We start from the raw sequence: 26,559 nt of genomic DNA, 5'->3' as shown, positions 1-26,559 counted from the left end.
CCGAATACAACAGAAATACAGAGAAATGCTTACTTACAAGCCCTTAACCAACAATGCAGTTTTAAGAAAATAGAGGAAAATATTTACTAAATAAAATAAACATTTTAATAAATAAAAAGTTCAACAATAAAATAACAATAACGAGGCTTTATACAGGGGGTACCGGTACCGAGTCAATGTGCGGGGGTACGGGTTAGTCGAGGTAATTTGTACATGTAAGTTGGGGTAAAGTGACTATGCATCATTCTCATTTTAGTGTTCTTTCTAATGTGAAATTACATCATGGCATGACATGTTTCCTCACGGGTAGTTTCCTCATTAGCTGATGGAAAACATGCTCATTATATTGTTTTGATGAAAGGATATGGCTACACACTTTCACAAGATCTAATTAGGCAAATTCAAGTTCCTCTCAGAAGAATCCACCAATTACTTAATCAGGCTAATCAATGAGGTGCTTTGTTAACTGATTACATCCTGACCTATCGGGCAAACCCCTAGACCCGGTGGTTCTTCAGGACAAGGTTTGGAGACAAGGACAAGGTTTGCCAGGTCTCCCTTGGGAAATAGGTCTTCTCACCTCAATGGGACTTCCTGTGTAATTTAAATAAAGATGAAAAAGAATAAAAGTTCAGTATTCTGATTTGATGCAGACCCCTAAATGGGAAACAAGGGTAGAGATCTAGAGAACAGATACTCAGAGAGATAGCAGTCATAATGGTATATATGATCTGTTTACTACTGTCATGTGACTCCTGTCAGATGTCCACTTTACCAGGTTTTTCTGCCCATTTGCRCCTGAAGCAGTCCGTTTTAGCCTTTTTACCCAAATAACAATGACGGTTAACACCTACTTTCAAATGTCAGGCAAAGCCCTTGACTACATAATGACAGCCATTAGCGGAGTTATGGGAGGCTGAGTGTGTGTTTGTGTGTCTGGATCTCGATGCCACAGAAGCTCTTTAGACAGGCTACACTCTTAATACACATGAACACACTCATATACACACACAGCACTGCAGACTGCAGATTAACAGCATGCTTGAAAACACAGTGCTCTCCATACAGTACACACACAATTACTATCATACAAAACAGGGACGTTGCTGTGGCGATGAGGGCAGGACAGCCAAAGWTGCAGGTTTGGAAAGATGAAAAAGAGATGCATGGCATTTCAGCTTTCTGCAAAACGTATCCTTGGGATGCGTTTCGTTTGTGTGTGTCACTCAGAGATCCTCCATTGCTCTTCATCAAAACAAGCTCAAAGACACCTTTCTTTATGACTGGGTCAACAAGATCAGCAGCTACATAGAATCAGGCAGAACCTCCTTTGAAATGGATGAAATCAATTCCAGATATTTCAGCTATTATTCAAGACTGGAACTGGGGAAACTGGGCATTAGGCCAGATGAACATAAAAACAAGACAAAGAGAAATGTTTATCTAGATGTTGATCTAAACTTTGAGAGACAGTGAGTGACAAGCAGAGACGAGACATGTTTTATGGTAATGAAAAATGATCATGTTCTTTTTCTCAATATAAAAACAGACAAAGATGCAGTCCCTGGAGACCAAACATTATGGCGACAGACAGCCGATGATGACATAGTGGATGAGGCAGGCTTTAGGGGATACAGCCCACTCACAGCTGACTGGCCAGGGTGGAGCCGATGATGTCCTCTAACGCATCCACCTAAGGGGACAGAGATGAGACAAGATATTTTACCCTCTGTCTGTTTGCTCAGGGAGATAAAAACAGTTAACCAGCCACCCACAGACTGAGGATATTATGCCTTAATCTGGGCTGAAATTGTCTTTAAATGGTCTGTAGTAATCAAACTGAATTTACACAGAGAACAGTTTGTATGTAAGGCAAAGCACTGAGTGGTTATGATGTGACATACAGTATGTCTTACAGAACAGTGCATACCGCAAAAAGATGAGTCACTAAGAACAGCGATTAAGCATTCTGATCAGAAGGTGTATGCAACAGACCCTTTCTATGCAAGGCAGTTGGCTTATATTCAAACCGGAAAGATACCACACTAATCAAGGGGTCTCCAAACCTTTCTAGCACGAGAGCTTGTTTTAGAAAACGAAACATGTTGCAAACCACTCTTTTTTTATTAAGCTTTGAAACAGTCACATTATTKTTTTCTACACTGCAACTCATCCCCGGCTCCTTGGTATGCAAGAGATGCGTTTTCTGTAAATAAACCTGGTAAAATTAGGGGTGTTGAACATTCGTCATTGGCTTTGATACTCTGATTGGTTAGAGATGACCCAATCATTGATGACTTTGTTTTGTACAACATCCCTAATTTTGATGTCACCATAAAGACTTCAACGATGGCAGTCTCAGACTGAAGTATGTAGCGAACGATAGAGCAGCGGAAGAATTCAGTTTGAGTCGCAGGCAAACAGACAAGGGCAATATTGCTGGAAATTAATTGGCAGATGTGTTACGTTTGGCTTTTTAAACCAATAGTGGCTAACCAGGGGTGGGATAATGTAAGTGTGGCTTTGATTGGATAGTAGCCGTGAGCTTTATGGTTTTGACAGTTTGCAAGGAAGAAACAAGAAAATGCATGTACTTTCATAATTGCTTGGCGAGCTASTCATAGGTGGGCTGCGCACTACTGGTAGCTTGCGATCGACCTGTTGGAGACCCCTGCCTCACCTGTGTTCCCTCTCCTACGGTGAGGTTCTTGAGCTGGTAGACGCTGACCTGTCCGTCACTGTCCCCCACTAGGATACAGTCTGTCTCAGTAGCAAACAGCAGGGAGGTCAGCTTCACCCCGGGACTGGCCAGGCTCACTATGGTGGGGTCCAGGCTTGGGAGAGGGACAAGGGCATGGTGGAAATGCTGTCTATTGTTTATTCACAGGCCAAGCTCAGCATAAAGAGTTGAGCTTTATTATTGCAGCTTCATATTTCTGGAAATGCATTAAGAGAAGAAACTACAATATATAGAAAGGGAGAGAYAGAGAGTGAAATCAATTTATTAAGAGAGAGAGTAATAGAAAATGAAAGAGACAGACAAAGATAGACTACTCACATGCTGGCTCCCAGGTCCCAGATCTCCACGCGTCCCTCGTTGACGGCCCCAAACACGGTGGCACACTTGGGGGACCACATGACATCATAGACGGCACTCTGGGTCGAGGTGAAGCCCAGCACGGGAGTGAACAGGTCCTGCCGCCACAGCTGGATCGTCCAATCAGAGGAGCAGCTCAGGAAGACATCTGAGCAGAACGGAGACCATGTGATCCGGTACAGAGGGCCCTGAGAGCAAGGAGAGGTTAGAGCTAGGGTTAGCATCAGAGTTGAGGCTAGGGTTAGGGTTGAACATGGATGTGGACATGAAGCTAGGGTTAGCATCAGAGTTGAGCTAGTGTTAGGGTTGAACATGGATATGGACATGAAGCTAGGGTTAGCATCAGAGTTGAGGCTAGTGTTAGGGTTGAACATGGATATGGACATGAAGAGGGTTAGCATCAGAGTTGAGGCTAGTGTTAGGGTTAACATGGATTGGGACATGAAGCTAGGGTGGGACTAGCCCCCTTTATCCCGGTGCATAGCCCCTCTATCCCGGTGCTGCCCCTTGTCCCGGGTCTGCCCTGTCCGATCTGCTACCCTTGCCCGTGCTGCCCCTTCTCCCGGTGCTGCCCCATGGTCTCCGCGGTGCTGCCGTTCATTTAGGGGGATGTTAGTTGAGGTGGTTCATTGGGAGGGAGACAGAAGCGGCGGAGGACTATGCGTGGGGTGGGGGGCAGCGTCCGGAGCCTGAGCCACCACGGGTCAACTGCCACCCAGACCCTTCCCCTGGACTTTGTGCTTTGGTTGCGCCCCGGCGTTCGCACCTTGATGGGGGCGGGGTTCTGTAACTGTTCCTGACCTGTTTTCTGTTGTTTTGTATGCTGTATATGGTCAGGGCGTGACGTTTGGGTGGGCAGTCTATGTTTTCTTTTCTATGTTGTTTTTTGGGTTGCCTGGTATGGCTCTTAATTAGAGGCCAGGTTTTGCGTTTCCTCTGTTCAGATAAATGTTGACGCTGGAGGAACCTGGATGTGGACATGAAGCTAGGGTTAGCGTCAGAGTTGAGGCTAGGGTTAGGGTTGAACATGACGCTAGTGTTAGGGTCAGAGTTGAGGCTAGGGTTAGGGTTGAACCTGGATGTGGACATGAAGCTAGGGTTAAGGTTGTTTACGCTAGGGTTAGGGCTCAACCAGATGTGGACATGAAGTTAGGGTTAGGGTTGAACAGGGATTTGGACATGAYMCTAGGGTTAGGGTGGTGGTAGAGGCTAGTGTTAGGGTTGAACAGGGATGCAGACATGAAGCTAGGTTAGGGAATGAATGAATGGCATTGTATTATTCAGTCCAGCAGAGAGCATCTGTACGTCCTGAAGGATCTGTTAATACTTTGTGTGCTATGTAGGTCTCCAGGAACTGTTCGTTATAGGAACAGGAACACTTGTGGATGTGGCCCTCTTCTGTACCAGCAAGGTAGATGTTGGAGTCCTAAAAACACAGGAATAAGTAACTAAAACAACGCATGTGTAACTATCCTTTATGGAAACTTAAGAACACTCTGGTCGCTCACCGTGGGATGGAAGTCAAAACATAACCCCGGTGCCTGCCGTGATATGAGTGCCTCGRTCTTCTTCTCTTTGTCTCCAACCTGCTTCTTGGCTTTCTCATTCCTCGTCCTCTTCAGCTTCATCAGGTCTGTGGAGGTATGGGTTAGAGCACATACAATTGAAGTCAGAAGTTTACATACACCTGAGCCAAATACATTTAAACTCAGTTTTTCACAATTCCTAACATTTAATCATAGTAAAAATTGTCTTGGGTCAGTTAGGATCACCACTTTATTTTAAGAATGTGAAATGTTAGAATAATAGTAGAGAGAATGATTTATTTAAGCTTTTTCATCTTTCATCACATTCCCAGTGGGTCAGAAGTTTACTCAGTTTTTGGTAGCGTTGCCTTTAAATTGTTTAACTTGGGTCAAACGTTTCGGGTAGCCTTCCACAAGCTTCCCACAATAAGTTGYGTGAATTTTGGCCCATTCCTCCTGACAGAGCTGGTGTAACTGAGTCAGGTTTGTTGGATCCTTTTTCAGTTCTACCCACACATTTTCTATAGGATTGAGGTCAGGGCTTTGTGATGGCCACTCTAATACCTTGACTTTGTTGTCCTTAAGCCATTTTGCCACAACTTTGGAAGTATGCTTGGGGTCATTGTCKATTTGGAAGACCCATTTGCGACCAAGCTTTAACTTCTTGACTGATGTCTTGAGATGTTGCTTCAATATATCCACATAATTTTCCTTCCTCGTGATGCCATCGATTTTGTGAAGTGCACCAGTCCCTCCTGCAGCAAAGCACCCCCACAATATGATGCTGCCAGTTGCAAAACCGTAGTCTGGCTTTTTTGTGGCGGTTTTGGAGCAGTGGCTTCTTCCTTACTGAGCAGCCTTTCAGGTTATGTCGATATAGGACTCGTTTTACTGTGGCTATAGATGCTTTTGTACCTGTTTCCTCCAGCATCTTCACAAGGTCCTTTGCTGTTGTTCTGGAGTTGATTTGCACTTTCGCACCAAAGGACGTTCATCTCTAGGAGACAGAACCGTCTCTTTCCTGAGCGGTATGACAGCTGCCTGTCCCATGGTGTTTATACTTGCGTACTATTGTTTGTACAGATTGAACGTGTGTACCTCAGGCATTTGGAAATTAATCCCAAGGATGAACCAGACTACAATTTTCTTCTGAGGTCTTGGCTGATTTCTTTTGATTTTCCCATGATGTCAAGCAAAAAGGCACTGAGTTTTGAAGGTAGGCCTTGAAATACATCCACGTGTAAAACTCCAATTGACTCAATGATGTCAATTAGCCTATCAGAAGCTTCTAAAGCCATGACATCATTTTCTGGAATTTTCCAAGCTGTTTAAAGGCACAGTTAACTTAGTGTATGTAAACTTCTGACCTACTGGAATGTGATGCAGTGAATGATAAGTGAAACAATCTGTCTGTAAACAATTGTTGGAAAAATTACTTGCGTCATGCACAAAGTAGATGTCCTAACCGACTTGCCAAAACTATAGTTTGTAAACAAGAAATGTGTGTAGTGGTTGAAAAACGAGTTAATGACACCACCTAAGTGTATGTAAACTTCCGACTTCAACTGTAAACTGTTACGCTTATGACTGGAAGGTTATGGGGGAAAAGTCTGCAAGTGTTGTCTGCTGACTAGAAGGTTATGGGGGGAAATGTCTGCTGACTGGAAGGTTATGGGTGAAATGTCGGTTGACTGGAAGGTATGGGGGGAATGTCTGCTGACTGGAAGGTTATGGGGGGAAATGTCTGCTGACTGGAAGGTTATGGGGGAAATGTCTGCTGACTGGAAGTTATGGGGGGAAATGTCTGCTGACTAGAAGGTTATGGGGGAATGTCTGCTGACTGGAAGGTTATATGGGGGGAAATGTCTGCTGACTGGAAGGTTATGGGGAAATGTCTGTTGACTGGAAAGGTTATGGGGAAATTCGCTGACTGGAAAGGTTCATGGGGGGGGAATGTTCTGCTGACTGCGAAGGTTCATGGGGAAATGTCCTGCTGACTGGAAAGTTATGGGGGAAATGTCTGCTGACCTGGAAGTTATGGGGAGACTGTCTGCTGACTGGGAAGTTATGGGGAACAGCAACAGAAACGATGAACTGATCAGTGCATATATCCCAAGCGTTAACATATTGAAAAATCCGCTAAAGCCTAAGGCCATGCATTTCCTGGTTATAGCCAAAGTACATCTATACGCCGAGATATAAGTCAAAACCCGGGATAACAATATATATGAAATATAAAACCATATATTAATTGAAAGGTAAATTTTAATAATCTACTATACCCGGGGATAGTATCCAAAAAATGGATTTTTAATGATGCATTTTATAAAACAGTGCTATGAGCAATCCAATAGAAAACTGGTACCTACATTAAGATGAGGAACGGCAGAATTCACACACAGTCGGAAGATGCTTAAATAATATCATAGAATTGGTCTGCTGACTGGAAGTTGGTAACCAGGAATAGGGTTTATCGGGTGTAGTGCTTCTTTTTGTTTTATGGTGGGGGAAAAAAGTCTGCATGACTGGAAAGTATGGGGGGGGGAAATGTCTGCTGACGAGGTTATGGGGGAAATGCTGCTGATGAGTTGGGGAAATGTCTGCTGACTGGAAGGTTAATGGGGGGAAATGTGGCTGCTGAACGGGAATGGTGACTGTTGGGGGGAAATGTCTGCTGACTGGAAAGGTTATGGGAAATGCTCTGCTCTGACTGGAAGGTTATGGGGTGAGAATGTTGGTGACTGAGGTGATAGGGGAAAGTCTCTGACTGGAAGAGGTTATGGCGGGGAAATGCATCTGCTACGAAGGTATGAGGGAAATGTCTGCTGACTGGAAGTTATGGGGAAATGTCTGCTATGAAGTAGCGGGAAAATGTCTGCTTAACTGGAAGTTATGAGGGGGAAATGTCTGCTGACGTGGAAGGTTTGTGTAGGGGGAAAATGTCTGCTAACTGGAAGGTTTAAGTGGGGAAAATGTCTGCAAGATTTGTCTGAAAAAGTATCTACAAAAATATTAAGGTATTTTAGAGGGTGGATACTTGGAGGGGGCATACTAATAGAAAGGTTCCCCAAAACTTCAGAGATTGAGGTAAAAAACGGGACCTATGCAGTCGAGGCCTTTCCGCAGGAAACCACTTGCTGATCCTGCCGTCTGCAGACACAGAGATGAGTGTCTCTCCCTTGTCCTCCCCTGAGGCACCCCTCTCATGGTCGATCCACCTTACCTGCCACACAGGGCTTGTGTGCTTGTGGGCACAGTCACTACACCACACACACACACACACACACACACACACACACACACACACACACACACACACACACACACACACACACACCACACCACACACACACACCACACACACACACACACACACACACACACACACACACACACACGTTGAGGTTTTCCTAGATGCAGTCACTACGCAGCTTTCCTGTAGCTCTCACAGATGTAATTTCTACCAGCTTTGTTACATGTCTGTGTGAGATCAGTAGATATTCCAGTGTCCAACGGAAATTACAAATAGTAGACAGTCTGTGACATCACAGCCCAGCTAGTCAGTCATAACAACAATAGACAGATGTTGAGTAACGGGGAGAAATGCACAGGAGATACTGTAAAAACAGTAGATATTTGGTGGAAATGCGTCACTCTATTGAATTCACACAAATATATTGCGCTAGTATCTGAGGAACGATGGAACAGCTTGTTAAAAGGCTTGTTATGTGTTTTTGTTGGCTGGCTGGCCTTCCGTTGTTTCCTCTGCATCACGGTAACCATCTCCCTTTCAGTGTAGGTTTCCTGTTGTTTTATTCTTTAAACATAGTCCTTGACATGACCGACTGTGCAATACGTGCATTTCCAAATGAACATGAAAAAGTCTCATTTTGAAATAAGAAATCAAATGTTTTTAAATAAGACTTATCCTTGTCTCCATCATTAATGTTTTCAATATTGTTCATCACCTCAATCTTTTGTGATTATCAAAAGTTTATACATTACAATTGCTATTATTTTAAATTATAAACGGAACATAGACCTACTCCACTGACTAATTATAAAGGTAAAGCAGAAATGTTTGTGACTGTGGGCTATGCTTTGTAAACCATATAGTGGTACCCAATTACATACAGCCATGGGTTGATTTTTCCTTGAGAAGATGGTCGGGGAGTCAAAACATAGTTATAAATAATTTGTACACTGCAAATTGACCGCAAGAATCCCAAACAGATATGGTATTTGACAAAATCATGATAACATTGGGATACGATCACATATCCCTCTGTATTTATGCGTATGAATACCTGTGAGCAGATTTCCTAAATTAAAATCATGTGCAAGCTAATTTCCTGGTAATATTACAGTATTTTATCTCCAAGAACAAAAATTATAACATTTATTTTCTTAATTTTCTTTTGCTCAGAAAACTTGGTGGGGAACCCTGTCATATAGCCTGTTTGTCTGCTAGTATACAGTGCCACCTGGTGTCTATGAGAAATAAGACACATGTAGATTTGGTTGTCTCTCTCTCTCTTTCTCTCTGAGGAGACACATACCCACCTGCTGTCAATGACGGGTGTCTTCTCTCTGCTCTCGACGTTGTAGGTGGCTATGCTGCCATCATGCATCCCCACTGCTAGCTGGCTGGCATTGCTTGCCGAAAAGTCCAAAGTAGTCACTCCACTCTCACAGGTAAAGACCCTCTCAGGCCACTGTAGATACAAAATACAAAAGTCATTAGCTTAGTCACTAGAGAACTATTCTCTAACCTGGCACTGGTACAGTAGCCTGGTTTCAGATCTGTTTGTGCTGCCTTGCCAAATGTTTGGCATGATAAAGTCCATAGGAGTATACAGCACACATAGATCTGGGACCAGGCTATATGTACAGCACAATTTCAGAAACTAATGGTATGAACTGAAATTCAGAACAAAACAGAAATGCGAGAAGTGTCAGTTACCGTGGGGTTCTTCAGAGACCAGCAGCAGATCAGGCCTGATTTCTGGTCTTTGAAGTCAAACTGTCCATACCCCACTGCAAGAAGGTCCTGGAGAAGGAAATAACAAGGAGAGAGAGAGTTTATTTGTTAAAATAATATTACGCACATCAAAAGACAAATAAATAAGTGAATAAAGATAGAATCATACTGGGTTCCTCTTGTTCCAGGCCATACTGCTGACGTTGTGTCCTGAAGTCAGCTCACAGCTGAAGGACCAGAGGCGCTCCAGGGCCGGGGTCAGAGTGCTCTCCTCATCCAGGGAACTCTCCTCTCTCCTGCTCACCACCGTGGGCACAACCTTGGGCACACTGTCAGGATCTGGCACATCCAACAAACATGGTTGTTTTTAAGAAATAAGGCATTCAATATGTAACATTACTAAATATCAATTCAAGTTGATAAACATATGATCCGAACCTGATGAAGACCTAAGGGTTAAAACGTTGCGGCTAATAAACCACATGGGGACATAGATTACAGTGTACTGTTTGCCTGCAAACATCACCAAAAAAAACACCACCCACTGGGCAAAAACTGGTTGAATCAACGTTGTTTCCACATCATTAAAAAAATATATATGTTATGTAATGATGTTGAATCAAAGTGGAAAATTGATTGGATTTGCATAAAGTCCTCAACTTAACCTAAATCCAAATGTCATGGTGTTGATTTCACGTTGAATTCACGTTAGTTGACAACTCAACCAAATGTAAATAAAAAATAGTCGTTGAACTGACGTCTGTGCCCAGTGGGTAGAGACGCATGCATCAGTAATAACCATACCTTCCAATGTGGGGAGCTGTCTGTATGCAGCCAGCTTCGGCTGGTAGATGTTCTCTAGAATGATCCTTTCCATCACGAACAGATCCTGCTGGAACTTCTCTGACTGCAGAATCAGTTCCGGGTCCGGTTCATCTTCAGACGGAACCACGAAAGGCTCCATCTCGATCCGCGAGCTAGAGGCACTCGCTGGAATAGAAAGACGCCTGTTAATATCACACATCATCATGAAATAAACTGTAAATAAATAAGAAATTCTAGAACTGCTGCAGGATCATAACCATAAAGATCCCTTTGTCCTCTAATATGGTTATATTCTATTAATGACAGTGTTACTGTACCTATGCTAGTGGTGCTGATGACAGACATGGTTCTCTCGGGAGCTCTGGTGGGGTCCAGTCTGTGGTTGGAGACAATCTCTGGGACGCTGGCCTTGTCTGTGTCTGGGGACAAGGCAGCCTCCCCCAGCCCTGCGCTGCGGAATGAGTCATACATATCCCAGGTGGTGGCTGTGGTGGCTATAAAGGAGACAATTGCTATTTGTAACAACAGGCATAGAGACCAGAGAACCACTGGGCACACACTGGTTGAATCAATGTTGTTTCCACGTCATTTCAATGAAATGACGTTGAACCAACGTGGAATAGAAGTTGAATTGACATCAGTGCACAGTGGGGGGTGCTTAGCCAACGAACGTCTGACTGAGGAGGCTGTGCTTAGCCGTTGTGTGAGAGGTGAGATAAGAACAACAGACAAGAATGCTCTCATATCTCATAGCAAGGATGAAATGCATCCTAACCTGAATCCACCATGGTGATGGCCTCACTCTGGACCTCCTTGGTCTTGGGAGCTCCGTTGAACGTCTGCATGGAACGCTCCACGTACTTATCATTCCCCATTCTGTTTTTACACAGCTCCATGTACAGATTATTTCTCTCTCTTCCGACAGAGGGTGATTGACAGAACACAAGTTGCATTAAAATGTATATAAACTACATAGCAAGCAAGGAACTGCATTATGAGGTACTGAGGCCTGAGCCTGGAATCTACATAATTTGGATCTACATATGAGCTATTTCATTCTGAATCTGGAAAAAGTGATTGTTTACTTGACAGATTCAGCTTCCTCAGAGTCCACAGACACAGAGACAGCTGGCATGTGCAGTAGCCAGAGGGTCTCTGACTCGATGAGGTACCGATCCACCACGTCGTCCAACATCTCCTCCTTTATCAACTCTTTCACCTCTTCCCTCCTCACCTGGACATCTGACAGGACAGAAATATACATCAACAACATAAATAAAAGCATCCAGGTTATAAAAATGGTACATTTTGGGGTAACTTTGCATCCCGGTATTCTCAGATTACATATACTTGCAATCAAGTTGCAATACAACTGCTGTCAGATTACACAATGAATGTTTTGTCATCATAGTGATATAGCTGCCATGGCAGCAGCATACTCCTGTAACATCATCAGTAAATGAAAGGAGAGTTAAATGATTGTCAACCTGAGAGACTGATGGAGATGTCCCTTTTGGAGGATGGGTCCTCAATCTCTTCATTCATCGACTCCATCGTGGACTGGCTCCCTCTGGACACTGTGCTGCTTCCAAACACTGACCTGACATACGACAGGCAGCATTACTCTGTCATAATCATATTACTTAAAAATGTTTACAAGAGAACTAGAGTGTGAGATTAAGGTACTGAAAGCAAAGCAGTACATAGTCCAATGACCATAAAGTTATGCACATTGTCTTCTAAATAATGTTGCTTTTAAAAAGTGAATATTCTGAGAGTGTGTTACCTGGTAAAGGGCCCGGCGAAGCTAGCGTTGGTTGTTGTCTGGTATGCCGTAGAGTAGAAGTCTGACATGGTGCCACCAGAGGTGTCACTGGCAAAGATCTTGCTGTGTTTCGACATCACTGCTGCAGGGTCCGGCTGGTAGAGAGGCTGTGGGGTGACGTCCTTGCCATTTTCATCAAAGACCTGTGAGAGGGATGTAACTTTTTAACTGATGCACAGTAATTGTTATTGCAATGTCAAATCAAATCAAAATGTATTGATCGCATACACAGATTTGTAGGTGCAGTGAAACGCTTGTGTTTATACTATCTCCAACAGTGCAGTAATACCTAGCAATAAAATAAATCTATACACACATAATCCAGAAGAAAGTGGGTGAAACATAATGTAAACATAAAGTGACCAGTGTTCAATGACTCTATGTACATAGGGCAGCAGTCTCTAAGGTGCAGGTAGAGAACCGGGTGGTAGCTGGCTAGAACAGTGTCTAAGGTTCAGGGCAGGGTACTGGGTGGAGGCCGGCTAGGGATAACTGCAAACCAGTATGGCCTGAAGATAGAAGCTGTTTAGCAGTCTCTCGGTCCCAGCTATGATTTGAGAACAAGGCTACCTAAATTCTATCAGCATATTGGTTGCACGACACGCAGGGCTAATACTCCCGACAACTGCTACTCTAACTTCCGCGATGCATACAAAGCCCTCTCCCGCCCTCCCTTCGGCAAATCCGACCGTCTTATAGGCAGAAACTCAAACAGGATGTACCTGTGACGAGAACAATTCATCGCTAGTCTGACCAATCGGAAGCCACGCTTCAAGATTGTTTTGATCACGCGGACTGGAAGATGTTCCGGTCAGCCTCAGAGAACAACTTTGACCTATACGCTGACTTGGAGAACAACTTTGACCTATACGCTGACTCGGAGAACAACTTTGACCTATACGCTGACTCGGAGAACAACTTTGTCCTATACGCTGACTCGTGAGTGCGTTTATAAAGAAGTGAATTGGAGATGTTGTACCCCCTGTGACTATTAAAACCTACCCTAACCAGAAACCGTGGACGGATGGCGGCATTCGCGCAAAACTGAAAGCGCGATCCACCGCATTTAACCATGGAAAGAAGTCTGGAAATATGGCTGAATATAAACAGCGTAGTTATTCCATCCGCAAGGCAATCAAACAAGCGAAATGCCGGTACAGGGACGAGGTGGAGTCGCAATTCAATGGCTCAGACACGAGACGTATGTGGCAGGGTCTACAGGAAATCACGGACTACAAAAACAGCCACGTCACGGACACCGACGTCACGCTTCCAGACAAACTAAACACCTTCTTTGCCTGCTTTGAGGATAATACAGTGCCACCGTCGCTGCTCGCTAACAAAGACTGCACCCCCCCTCTCTCCTTCTCCATGGCTGACGTGAGTAAAACATTTAAACATGTTAACCCTCGCAAAGCTGCGGGCCCAGATGCATCCCTTGACTGTTGTTCCCACATGTTTCAAGATGGCTATCTACCATTGTTCCTGTACCCAAGAAGGCAAAGATAACGGAACTAAATGACTACCCGTACAGGGACAGTCATTTAGCACTCACTTTTGTTATCAAGAAGTGCTTTGAGAGACTAGTCAAGGATCATATCACCTCCACCTTACCAGCCACCTTAGACCCACTTCAGTTTGCAAACCGCCCCAAAGGGTTCACAGATGACGCAATCACCATCACACTGCACACTGCCTTATCCCATCTGGACAAAAATAATACCTATGTAAGAATGCTGTTCATTGACTACAGCTCAGCATTCAACACCATAGTACCCTCCAAGCTCATCATCAAGCTGGAGGCCCTGGGTCTCAACCCCGCCCTGTGCAACTGGGTCCTGGACTTTCTGATGGGCCGCCCCCAGGTGGTGAAGGTAGGAAACAACATCTCCACTTTGCTGACCCTCAACACTGCGGCCCCACAAGGGTGTGTGCTCAGCCCTTTCCTGTACTCCTTGTTCACCCACGACTGCGTGGCCATGCACGCCTCCAACTCAATCATCAAGTTTGGAGACGACACAACAGTAGTGGGCTTGATCACTAACAACGACGAGACAGCCTACAGGGAGGATGTGAGGGCACTCAGAGTGTGGCGTCAGGAAAACAACCTCTCACTCAACGTCAACAAAACAAAGGAGATGATCGTGGACTTCAGGAAACAGCAGAGGGAGCACCCCTCTATCCACATCGAAGGGACAGCAGTGGAGAAYGTGGAAAGTTTTAAGTTCCTGGGCGTACACATCACAGACAAACTGAAATGGTCCACCCACACAGACAGTGTGGTGAAGAAGGCGCAACAGTGACTCTTCAACCTCAGGAGGCTGAAGAAATTTGGCTTGTCACCTAAAACCCTGACAAACTTTTACAGATGCACAATCGAGAGCATACTGTCTGTCTGTATCACAGCCTGGTACAGCAACTGCACCACCCTCAAACGCAAGGCTCTCCAGAGGGTGGTGCAGTCTGCACAACAAATCACCGGGGGCAAACTACCTGCCCTCCATAACACCTACAGCACCCAATGTCACAGGAAGGCCAAAAAGATCATCAAGGACAACATCCACCCGAGCCATTGCCTGTTCACACCGCTATCATCCAGAAGGTGAGGTCAATACAGGTGCATCAAAGCTGGGACCGAGAGATTGAAAAACAGCTTCTATGTCAAGGCCATCAAACCGTTAAAACAGCAATCACTAACTCAGAGAGGCTGCTGCCTACATTGAGACCCAATCCCTAGACACTTTAATAAATGGATCACTAGTCACTTTAAACAATGCCACTTTAAATAATGCCACTTTAATAATGTTTACATATCTTACATTACTCATATCACATGTATATACTGTATTTAAACAATGCCACTTAATATAATGTATATGTATATACTGTACTCTATATCATCTACTGCATCTTGCCATCTTTATGTAATACATGTATCACTAGCCACTTTAAACTATGCACTTTTATGTTTACATACCCTACATTACTCATCTCATATGTATATACTGTACTCGATACCATCTACTGCATCTTGCCTATGCTGTTCTGTACCATCACTCATTCATATATATTTATGTACATATTCTTTATCCCTTTACACTTGTGTGAATTGTTAGGTAGATTACTCGTTGGTTATTACTGCATTGTCGGAACTAGAAGCACAAGCATTTCGCTACACTCGCATTAACATCTGCTAACCATGTGTATGTGACAAATAACATTCATTTAAATTTTAATTTTATACCATCTATTGCACCTTACCTATGCCGCTCGGCCATCGCTCATCCATATACTTATATGTACATATTCTCATTCACCCCTTTAGATTTGTGTGTATTAGGTAGTTGTTGGGGAATTGTTAGATTACTTGTTATTACTTGATTACTAGATATTACTGCACTGTCGGAACTAGAAGCACAAGCATTTCGCTACAGTCGCATTAACATCTGCTAACCATGTGTATGTGACCAATAAAATTAGATTTGATGATACACCTATACTGTCTCCGGCTTCTAGATGGTAGCGGGGTGAACAGGCCGTGGCTCGGGAGGTTGAGGTCCTTGATGATCTTCTTGGCCTTCCTGTGACACCGGGTGCTGTAGATGTGGGGCTCCTGAGTGGCACAGCGGTCTAAGGCACTGCATCTCAGTGCTAGAGGCGTCACTACGGACCCTGGTTCGATTCCAGGCTATATCCCAAACGGCCGTAATTCGGGTTAGGCTTTGGCTGGGGTAGGCCGTGATTGTAAATAAGAATTTGTTCTTAACTGACATGCCTAGTTAAATAAAGGTTAAATAAAATTTAAATAAATGTCCTGGAGGGCAGGCAGTGTGCCCCTGGTGATGCATTGGGCTGACCGCACCAACCTCTGGAGAGCCCTGGGGTTGTGGACGGTAAAATTGCCATACTGGACGGTGCAATTGCAATACCAGGCGGTGATACAGCCTGACCAAATGCTGTCAATAGTGCATCTGCAGAAGTTAGTGAGGGTCTTAGGGGCCAAGCCAAATTTCTTCAGCCTCCTGAGGCACTGTTGCACCTACTTCACCACGCCGTCTGTGTGAAGGTACCTTGTCAGGTTGTCAGTGWTGTGCACGCCGAGGAACTTCTGACCTCCACTGCGGCCCCACGATCAGCTCCTTAGTTTTATTGACATTGAGGGAGAGGTTATTTTGCAGCCACCACTCCAGGGCTCTCACCTCCTCCCTGTAGGCGGTCTCATCATTGTTGGTAATCAGCAAACTTGACAATTGAGTTGGAGACATGCACAGCAACGCAGTCATGGGTGAACAGGGAGTACAGGAGGATGCTGAGCCTGCAATGTATCAAAGAAGACGTGTCAATAAAGGGCTGTACCTGAACTGTGTGTTTTGGTGTTTGAACAGAGCTTTTATCCAAGATTTTACTGTCAGCAGCCAAACTGAAACTTTTCCGGCTCACTGAGGCATTGATACTCCGAGCATATGTTGAGCTGTGGTTGACCCGGAGTACCCCTGATGTTGAGACATTCATTACCCGGGAAGATCTGAAAGACAGTAAAGGCATTTTGTCTACTGGTCAGAACACATCAAGTTAGACCCTATCTACTAGCTTAAATTGTAAAAAATGAATAAATAAATGAGATCACACTGATTTATTACACAGTAACGTGATTTAATAGGGCAAGGGATATGGTGAAATGACAGGGTGTTAAATGCCTTGGAGAGCATTGCCTAGATGTAAAAGTGCTGATAACAGTCTACATACAGTAGCTAGCAAGCATCACCTGCCATTGCCATTAGCATGTTAGCTTACTAGTTAGCTTTTAGGGTAACTAGCTAGCTAGCAACTTACGGTGTAACTTTCAGAGTGGGTTTCTTCAGTTTTGCTCTGGTGGTGGACATTTTTGGTGGTCTTATGTCGTCGTTAGTACAAAGGCAATAGTGGTGTTTACTAATTGGTTTATGACTTCGTTACATATTCGAGGCAGCAATAAAGCTAGCTGAACTAACTTCACGCTTCACAGTTTCTTGTTTCATATTACTATAGCAACATGCTCCTCCCATAAAACGGATAAGATTATGATTGGTCAGGACAAATTAAGAACGACCCCAGTTCGTGTATAGATCCACGTTTTTGGGACTCTGTTGTCTGCATTTCTGGACAGTGCTTGTCCATAACATAAATGCATCCGTTTTGAAAATATCATTTTGGATTTTTTTTTTAAATGAAGACGTTTTAGCTAGCTACTCCAGCACGGTAGGTGGCAGTACACAGGTGATAGTTGTCCACGTGGGTCGACATCCCTGTCGAAGAAGAGTACGCACGGCTAGCTAGCTTAGCTAACGTTCTTTAGCTAATAAACTTCGCATGAGTCAAGTACCAGCTCATCATTACTCTCGTTCGGTTTCATACACAAGGTGAGTTGCTCTCGTGCTTGCTCTCGAATTGCATTGCAGAGCAAACTAGCTACCTAACGTGTTTGCTAACATCTAGCTAGCTAGTTATACCTGCCTGGCTAGCTACATCTGAAAGGTTGAAGGCATCTAGCTAGCAATCTGGTACTGTCAATGGTTACAAATYGATGACATTTGGATAATGTAATCGTTTTATGGTTTATTGCATTGCCTAACAAAATAAGTGTCAATGTTTGTTTACTTAGCTAGCTTTAAAACCGTTCTTGCTGACCTTGGGGTTATATCCTCAATCTATTTTTATACCATACAAAAATATAACCGCAACGATTTTGAGTTACAGTTCATATATGGAAATCAGTCAATTGACAAATTAATTAGGCCCTAATCCATGGATTTCACATGACTGGGCAGGGGAGCAGCCATGAGTGGGCCTGGGCCCACCCACTCGGGAGCCAGGCCCAGCCAAACAGAATTATTATTTCCCCACAAAAGGGGCTTTATTACAGACAAATACTCCTCAGTTTCATCAGCTGTTCGGGTAGCTGGTTTCAGATGATCCCGCATGTGAAGAAGTTAGATGTGGACTTCCTGGACTGGCGTGATTGCATGTGGCCTGCGGTTGTGTGACCGGTTGGTAGTACTGCTAAATTCTCTATGACGTTGTTGGTGGCTATGGTAGAGAAATTAACATTAGATTCTCTGGCAACAGCTTTGGTGGACATTCCTGCAGTTAGCATGCCAATTGCACACTCCCTCAACTTGACACATCTGTGGCATTGTGTTGTGTAACAAAACTGCATATTTGTGGCCTTTTATTGTCTCCAGCACAAGGTGCTGTGTAATGATAATGCTGTTTAATCAGTTTATTGATATGCCACACCCGTCAGGTGGATGGATTATCTTGGCAAAAGAGAAATTCTCACTAACAGGGATGTCAACAAATTTGTGCACAATATTGGAGAAATACGCTTTCTGTGCGTATGGAACATTTGTGGGATCTTTTATTTCAGCTCATGAAACATGGAACCAACACTTTACAAGTTGCGTTTTATATTTTTGTTCAGTATATGTAAAACAAGTCCTTGATTTTTCTCATATTTCTAGGATATTGACACCAGTCTACTACAATGGAAGTCCTAATGCATCACCTTCGGCAGAGAATCTTACCCCACCTGCCCAGAGCCTTCACCACTCCTTGTAAGAGCCATTCAAGCTGTGCTGCTGGACATGCTGCAAAGCCAACCCCCATTGACTCCATCTCCCGACCTAGCACACACCTTCCCCTAGTATCCCGTCTCTTCCAGCCCTCCAACCTGCGTGATGTGGGGCAGGAGAGTCGTGCTCAGGGGGAGATGACCTGCAAGAGCCAGAGACTGATGCAGCAGGCAGGTCTCATCCACCCTTCCAACCCTGGCTGCTACTACTTCCTCCCAGCCACAGTGCGCTCCATGGAGAAGCTGGTGAGGCTGATCGACCAGGAGATGCAGAGGATCGGTGGGCAGAAGCTGGACATGCCCAGCCTGTGCTCTGCGGAGCTGTGGAGACGCAGCGAGCGCTGGGACCTGATGGGAAAAGAGCTGTTCCGCCTGAGGGACCGCCACGGAGCTGAGTACTGCCTGGGCCCCACCCATGAGGAGGCAGTGACAGAGCTGCTGGCCTCCCAGGGAACCCTGTCCTACAGACAGCTGCCTCTAATGCTTTACCAGGTATAGGCTACAGTATGGCACCAGATTAAACCTTATTCATTAGTTTATTCAGAGTGGGGCTTCTTTCTTCTTATCGTACACTTGGGTTTATATTATAATGGCATTAAACTGATGTGTGTTTAATTTGTCTATGCAGATGACCCGCAAGTTCCGTGACGAGCCAAAGCCTCGGTTCGGGCTGCTACGGGGGCGGGAGTTCTACATGAAGGACATGTACACGTTTGATGTGAGTGAAGAGGCTGCCTACCACACGTATGAGTCTGTATGTCAGGCTTACAACCGTCTCTTCTCCCGGCTGGGCCTGCGCATTGTTCAGGTCCAGGCAGACACAGGGAAAATCGGAGGTAAACTCTCCCACGAGTTCCAGCTTCCAGCAGACATCGGAGAGGACAGACTACTGGTCTGTGGGAGCTGCTCCTTCTCTGCCAATGTGGAGACCATGGAACCAGGCCGGACTGACTGCCCACAGTGCCAGGCAGGCACACTGGTGGAGTCCAAGGGCATAGAGGTGGGTCATACATTCTACCTTGGCACCAAATACTCCCACATATTCAACGCCACCTTCAATAACACCCAGAACACGCCTGCTGTCACTGAGATGGGCTGCTTCGGGCTGGGGGTGACCCGGATCCTTGCTGCCGCCATAGAGGTGATGTCCACCGAGGAGGCTATCCGCTGGCCTGGGCTGCTTGCCCCCTACCAGGTCTGTGTTCTGCCCCCTAAAAGGGGCAGTAAGGTGGATGAGGTGGCTGGTTTAGCTGAGGAGGTGGCCCTTTCTCTGGGGGAGGCTCTGCCCAGCCTAAGAGGTGAGGTGGTTCTGGATGACCGTACACAGATGACCATTGGTAAGAGGCTGAAGGATGCCAGTCAGCTTGGATATCCCTACGTGGTGGCATTGGGGCAGAAGGCTACAGAGGAGACACCCAGGTTTGAGGTGATCTGTCAGCAGACTGGTGAGACTATGTTCCTCAATAGAGATGGACTGGTAGACCTACTCAGACGAGTGGAGACGGTCTGAGTTGGACTGATCTGGAGCTGGACTAAACTATTGAACTCTGTGGAACTCTATTGCTCCTCTGAAATGGGCATGCTTGTGGTTGGGTGGGATGATTTGTGGTAAAGAGGCTACTGCTCAACAGCCCTATACCTACTAAGGCCAATCTAAGTCTGATGCAAACTGAGCTGGACTGAAATCTATTATTACACTGTTATGGACATGTATGTATGTGTGGGGTAGGGTAGGGTGGAAGTACCCCTTGATCATGACTCTCAGTTCCATTACATTACACATACATACAGTTGTCGGAAGTTTACATACACCTTAGCCAGATACATTTAAACTCAGTTTTTCACAATTGCTGACATTTAATCCTAGTAAAAATTCCCTGTCGTAGGTCAGTTAAGATCACCACTTTATTTTAAGAATGTGAAATGTCAGAATAATAGTAGAGAGAATGATATATTTCAGATTTTATTTCTTTCATCACATTCCCAGTGGGTCAGAAGTTTACATACACTCAATTAGTATTTGGTAGCATTGCCTTTTAAATTGTTTAACTTGGGTCAAATGTTTCGGGTAGCCTTCCACAAGCTTCCCACAATAAGTTGGGTGAATTTTGGCCCATTCCTCCTGAAAGAGCTGGTGTAACAGTCAGGTTTGTAGGCCTCCTTGCTCGCACACGCTTTTTCAGTTCTGCCCACAAATTTTCTATAGGCTTCAGGTCAGGGCTTTGATGGCCACTCCAAAACCTTGACTTTGTTGTCCTTAAGCCATTTTGCCACAACTTTGGAAGTATGCTTGGGGTCATTGTCCATTTGGAAGACCCATTTGCGACCAAGCTTTAACTTCCTGACTGATGTCTTGAGATGTTGCTTCAATATATCCACATAATTTGCACCAGTCCCTCCTGCAGCAAAGCACCCCCACAACATGATGCTGCCACCCCTGTGCTTCACGGTTGGGATGGTGTTCTCTGGCTTGCAAGCCTCCCCCTTTTTTCTCCAAACAWAGTGGCCAAACATTATGGCCAAACAGTTATATTTTTGTTTCATCAGACCAGAGGACATTTCTCCAAAAAGTATGATCTTTGTCCCCATGTGCAGTTGCAAACCGTAGTCTGGCTTTCTTTTGGCGGCTTGGAGCAGTGGCTTCTTCCTTGCTAAGCGGCCTTTCAGGTTATGTTGATATAGGACTCGTTTTACTGTGAATATAGATACTTTTGTACCTGTTTCCTCCAGCATCTTCACAAGGTCCTTTGCTGTTGTTCTGGGATTGATTTGCACTTTTCACATCAAAGTACGGTCATCTCTAGGAGACAGAATGCGTCTCCTTCCTGAGAGGTATGAGGGCTGCGTGGTCCCATAGTGTTTATACTTGCATACTATTGTTTGTACAGATGAACGTGGTACCTTCAGGCATTTGGAAATTGCTCCCAAGGATGAACCAGACTTGTGGAGGTCTACAATTTTTTTTCTAAGGTCTTTGCTGATTTCTTCTGTTTTTCCCATGATGTCAAGCAGAGGCACTGCGTTTGAAGGTAGGCCTTGAAATATATCCACAGGTACACTTCCAATTGACTCAAATGATGTCAATTAGTCTATCAGAAGCTTCTAAAGCCATGACATAATTTTCTGGAATTTTCCAAGCTGTTTAAAGGCATAGTCAACTTGTATGTAAACTTCTGACCCACTGGAATTGTGATACAGTGAAATAATCTGTCTGTAAACAATTGTTGGAAAAATTACTTGTCTCCAACCTAAGTGTATGTAAACTTCCGACTTCAACTGTAAGTCAATTGTACGAAGGCGTCTTCTGTACAAGGAAGTTTTGTTAAGAGCCGCGACGCTCGGTCTGTACATTAACACGGATCGCTTGCGGTACGGTTTTGGAAGCATACGGACCTTAGCTTTCATATCAGCAAGGAAAAAATAAATACATTAATAAAGGTTCAATTGATACACACCTTTTATAGGGTTAGGGTTCCCGCATGGTCATATTTCCATGTTACAGAAGACAGAGTGGACTACCTGTGCTAATTAGCTATCTGAGTTTCCGAACACCTGTGTGTAAATGGAAGATGGACGCCACAAACGTGTTGTCACTTAAAAATACTGTCATCTGCAACTGTTAAAACCGGTTAAGACGGTGTACAGTAAGTGTGTATTTTGCATTTGTGAAATGATTTTTGATGTGATATGAAAGTAGAGGGATTTAGGTTTCTAGAACCGTACCGCAATTGAGAATCGATTCACATTTAGATGGGAGTATTGTTAGGGTTGCGTAAGTTCAACTGAGATAGGAACAATAGGACAACTGAACTTGATTAAAATAATTGTTTAATTTAAAAGTTAATAAATGGCAAATGCATTTTTTGTATATACGGGTCCACTGCACCACCCCGCAGGGTGGTAACAGAGAAGACTTGTTACTGACAAAGACATTATAATAAATACTCATGACAGAGATAGTTCCCACTTCCGAGGGAACCGTATGTGGCWGTTTAGGATTGCAAAGCCAATTCACCCTTTAAACAGAACATGTAAATCCTTGGACTAAGAAATATTAGGCTCCTTTAGGCCAATATTGGGCCGGTGGAAGAGGATCAATAATTGTTCTCAAATTACGTTGGTTCATTAGTCATGTGTGATGTCTGTCATTAAAAATATTTTTTTTCATCCGGACTCGGTCAGATACAGAAACACGAGTCATAGACACACATTGCAGCGGAACTATTGTATCAAAACTCTAACTGTTCCCCCTACGGAAGCMTTTTTATATTGCACCGCAACGTTCACGTGTAAACAACTTGAATGATTTTGTTCTACATACTTTATGTAGACATATTTCTTGTCATACGTGTCGCTTCAGTAGTCAATACTAAGAAACCGTAATTCAGCAACTAGTTTAATCTTCAAATACATCCACCTTATTTGGAGTGAATATGGCTTCACTATCACAACAGGGCGATGATAGCGACGATGGCATGGACGACTTTATGGAGAAATTCAAGAAAGAGAAATATAGCAACGCCTTTTCCGAGAAGAACTGGGAAGAGGTAGTAAAGACATGTAACTAGCTACATCTCTACAAACACGACTGATATAGCACTGACAGTTTTCAGTCATTACTCTCATTGGAGTGATGGCTAGCTAACGTTAGCTAGCTAAACAGTCATATCTAGCCATCTGTGGATGGGCGCTAACGACAAATGTCAGCTAGCTAGCTAGAATACTATTAAAGATGTGTTTAAATGGCTAAACCATTTTGATATAAAACAGTTTTCTTTACATTTTGTCATACTGCCAGTCTCATTGATTGTCTAGCTAGCTAGTTATGTTAGTTACTGGCGAAGAGTCGTACACTCAGCTATGCCCAGAACTGTCCCCATGGTTTCCAGAGGCCACAGGCTTTACTACCTATCTCATTAATTGCACTGTCCTGCAGGAGTTCGATAAGGTGCCTATGTTCATGAAGACAGCGCCTGATGAGATTGACCCCATGAAACACCCGGAGCTGGCTGCTATTCAGTCCATCATCCACGACGATGACAGACCACTAAAGGGTATGGTAGCCATTGCTGTACTTTTTCTCCACTCCTGAGGAATGAATTGGCTGTCCCAACCAAACCCAGAGTCAATGGTTGTTTCCTTATTTCTACTCAGAGCAAGCCGAGAGCCTGAAAGATGAGGGGAACGACTACTTCAAAGAGAAGAACTACAAGAAAGCTATAGTGTCCTACACAGCCGGACTGAAGAAGAACTGCAGTGACTCTAATGTCAATGCCATCCTGCTCACTAACCGAGCGGCAGCACACTTCCACCTGGGTACAGACCTGTTCTTAGAACTTACCCATCTGTAGATCTCATGATATTGGTCTGGGATGTTTGTTGCAGTCACTCTCTCTTGCCTTGCAGGTAACATGCGCTCTGCACTGAATGATTCTGTCACTGCAAAGAAGTTTAAACCAGACCACCTCAAAGCATTAATTAGAGGTTTGTCCATAGAATAAACATCAAATTTGACTATTCTACTGGAAGACACATCTAGACACTGGACATTTGCTATGAGACAAATTCTGTATGCATGACTCCTCTCATTCTCCTGCTGTGTGTCTGTGCAGGTGCCTCGTGTTGTATGGAGCTGAAAAAATATACAGATGCCCTGCTGTGGTGTGAGGAGGGGCTCAAGCTACAGCCCACAGACAAGAAGCTACTGGAGCTGAGAGCTACAGCAGATAAACACAAGGTATATTACACGCCTTAATATGGCCTTGACTCACTTCTGTTGTGGAGTCCAGTCCATATTTTAGATGATCCTATGCTGAGATGGTTGTATTTGTGGTTTAGAGAGCAGCAGAGAGAGATGCAAGGAAGGTGAAGGTTAAAGAAAAGAAGGAGCTCAGTGAGAGAGAGGCTCTGCTGGCTGCTATAAAGGTGAGCGAGATCATAGTCACTCAAGACACGCATCCGACCACATGATTCCTTCATAAGGAGGGTTGACGAAGGAACTGCCGCATGGCAATACATCGTTTTTATGACACACATGCTTTACAGGAGCGTGGCATCAAGTTACTGAAGCCTAAGCAGCGTCCTAAGCGCAGCTCTGACAGTGATGATGATAATAGAGGCTCCTCTAGAGCCACGGCAGGCCTGGACCTGGACGGTCTGTGTTCTGTGGAGGCCACAGGGGCCAAGGTGTTCCTGGATGAACAGGGTGTCATGCATTGGCCAGTCCTCTTCCTCTACCCCGAACACCAACAAACAGACTTCATCTCAGCCTTCAGCGAATCCTCCAGGTATGATTATCTCTCCTCTCTCTCTCTCAACAGAATGTGGGGTTGGAAGGGTCTACATAAAATCAGACAGTATGGRGGTTTGTAGATCCTAGAAATCATCCAACCCAATACTCTACAAGATGTTTAAAGTAGAACCAACATTACATTGCTGATGACCAATAACACTCAAAATAATACAGATTTTATATACTGGGTGGTTCGAGCCTTGAATGCTGATTGGCTGAATGTTAAAACATACATTTTTACTGCTCTAATTACATTTGTAACCCGTTTTATAATAGCAATAAGGCTCCTCAGGGGTTTTTGGTATATGGCCAATATACCACGACTAAGCACTGTGTCCAGGAACTCTGCGATGAGTCTTGCCTAAGAACAGCCCTTAGCTGTTGTATATTGGGCATATACCACACCCCCTCGTGCCTTATTGCTTAAACATAACATTTGCTTTTTTAGCTTTCTTGATCACCTGACTCTCATGTTTGGAGAGGAACTCCCACCTTGGGACACTAACCGGAAGTACTCTCCCCAAAACCTCCAGGTCAGTAGTTTTTACTTTGATTTATTGGTTTCATTGAACAGTTTTGGGGTTATATCCTCTATCTCTAAAATGGTGTTTTCCTTAGTTGTTTCTGACAATTTTGCCATTCTGACTCCTTAGCTGTTCTTTGAAGACCACGAGAAAGAGTCCTTATATCAAGTCAATCCAGAGACGCCTCTCATTAAAATCCTTCAGCATAAAAGGTACGGAATGTATTTTTTTCTCACTTGTTTGAACTCACTTGTATACTGTGACTTGCTAATTGCTTTCTCATGGCTGATCTTTCCTGCTTTTTTTGACAGGTGTTTTGTAAAAGCAGGAACTCCCAGCTTTGTCATTCTGGTAAATGGGTCGCCGTTTTGCGAGAAGTTCTTATCAGAAAGGAAAACCCATCGACTGTAATGACACACCTCATTAATCAGCCTAGACCTGTCAATCTCACAGAGTACTGGTATGAACTCTTTCCCACCAATCGGAAAGGACTGCACTCCTCTCCACTCCCTGCCCAAAGTATATGTAAAAGTGTAGATTTGGTTATTTAAGAGAAGAAGAGATTAATGTTATGGGAGCCTTTACATTGTTCCAGATATCTCCAACATACTCTGTGATTGGCAAGATTGCAGTGTTCATTACTGTATGTATAGATCAAATTCTATATGAGTGTTTATCTAGGAACCTGTCATAAAATCTGTTATAATTAAGTCACCATGTCACTATTACTAAAAGGCCTTACAACAAAGTATTGGAATTTGTTTGTGTCACTTTCTTTTCACTGTCTCAACAACATAACATACTATGATTGTGAAAGCCAAACCAACCCATATGTTACACATGTAATTGACAAGACTCAATCTGACTAAACCAGCTTTT

General features: G+C 44.1%; 3 protein-coding genes across 4 annotated transcripts; 2 read left to right on the top strand and 1 right to left on the bottom strand.

Moving 5' to 3' along the window:
• Positions 1-1,488: 1,488 nt before the first annotated feature.
• On the bottom strand, positions 1,489-17,325 carry dnai4 (dynein axonemal intermediate chain 4). Its single transcript, XM_024003663.2, is given in 18 exon segments — positions 1,489-1,693; positions 2,681-2,834; positions 3,059-3,285; positions 4,425-4,523; positions 4,606-4,730; positions 7,725-7,752; positions 7,754-7,883; positions 9,187-9,338; positions 9,587-9,673; positions 9,774-9,943; positions 10,409-10,594; positions 10,747-10,923; positions 11,205-11,344; positions 11,515-11,671; positions 11,917-12,029; positions 12,216-12,397; positions 16,611-16,779; positions 17,088-17,325. Coding segments are annotated over 18 exon segments (2,397 nt in total). The 5' UTR covers positions 17,138-17,325; the 3' UTR covers positions 1,489-1,642.
• Positions 17,326-17,428: 103 nt separating this feature from the next.
• On the top strand, positions 17,429-23,896 carry pars2 (prolyl-tRNA synthetase 2, mitochondrial). 2 transcript variants are annotated; one of them, XM_024003664.2, is made up of 4 exons: positions 17,429-17,653; positions 18,755-19,356; positions 19,493-22,508; positions 23,801-23,896. In XM_024003664.2, the coding sequence occupies exons 2-3, from the start codon at positions 18,778-18,780 to the stop codon at positions 20,372-20,374; spliced, it is 1,461 nt and encodes a 486-aa protein (XP_023859432.1). In that variant the 5' UTR covers positions 17,429-17,653; positions 18,755-18,777; the 3' UTR covers positions 20,375-22,508; positions 23,801-23,896. The 2 variants fall into 2 exon arrangements, with proteins under 2 accessions (XP_023859432.1, XP_070303776.1); XM_070447675.1 differs by lacking the exon at positions 23,801-23,896 and adding an exon at positions 22,861-23,031 and having other exon boundaries at positions 19,493-22,636.
• ttc4 (tetratricopeptide repeat domain 4) lies at positions 23,123-26,431 on the top strand. Its single transcript, XM_024003661.2, has 10 exons — positions 23,123-23,411; positions 23,801-23,918; positions 24,019-24,180; positions 24,271-24,348; positions 24,477-24,601; positions 24,703-24,789; positions 24,910-25,151; positions 25,605-25,689; positions 25,810-25,892; positions 25,992-26,431. Exons 1-10 carry the CDS (start codon positions 23,298-23,300, stop codon positions 26,089-26,091), a joined length of 1,194 nt encoding a protein of 397 aa, XP_023859429.1. The 5' UTR covers positions 23,123-23,297; the 3' UTR covers positions 26,092-26,431.
• Positions 26,432-26,559: the final 128 nt, after the last annotated feature.

Source organism: Salvelinus sp. IW2-2015, linkage group LG16 (assembly GCF_002910315.2).
Source record: "Salvelinus sp. IW2-2015 linkage group LG16, ASM291031v2, whole genome shotgun sequence".
NCBI lineage: Eukaryota > Metazoa > Chordata > Actinopteri > Salmoniformes > Salmonidae > Salvelinus > Salvelinus sp. IW2-2015.
Note: the sequence above shows the minus strand (reverse complement) of the source record. Positions and strands in the feature narration are given on the sequence as shown.

What these genes read in the sequence shown, in the direction of transcription:
- pars2 (XM_024003664.2), top strand. Translation starts at nt 18,778, where the DNA reads ATGGAAGTCCTAATGCATCACCTTCGGCAGAGAATCTTACCCCACCTG. An exon ending in TGCCTCTAATGCTTTACCAG is followed by an intron (nt 19,357 to 19,492) that starts GTATAGGCTACA and finishes TTGTCTATGCAG; the next exon opens with ATGACCCGCAAGTTCCGTGA.
- ttc4 (XM_024003661.2), top strand. Translation starts at nt 23,298, where the DNA reads ATGGCTTCACTATCACAACAGGGCGATGATAGCGACGATGGCATGGAC. An exon ending in CGATGACAGACCACTAAAGG is followed by an intron (nt 23,919 to 24,018) that starts GTATGGTAGCCA and finishes ATTTCTACTCAG; the next exon opens with AGCAAGCCGAGAGCCTGAAA. An exon ending in CCTCAAAGCATTAATTAGAG is followed by an intron (nt 24,349 to 24,476) that starts GTTTGTCCATAG and finishes GTGTCTGTGCAG; the next exon opens with GTGCCTCGTGTTGTATGGAG.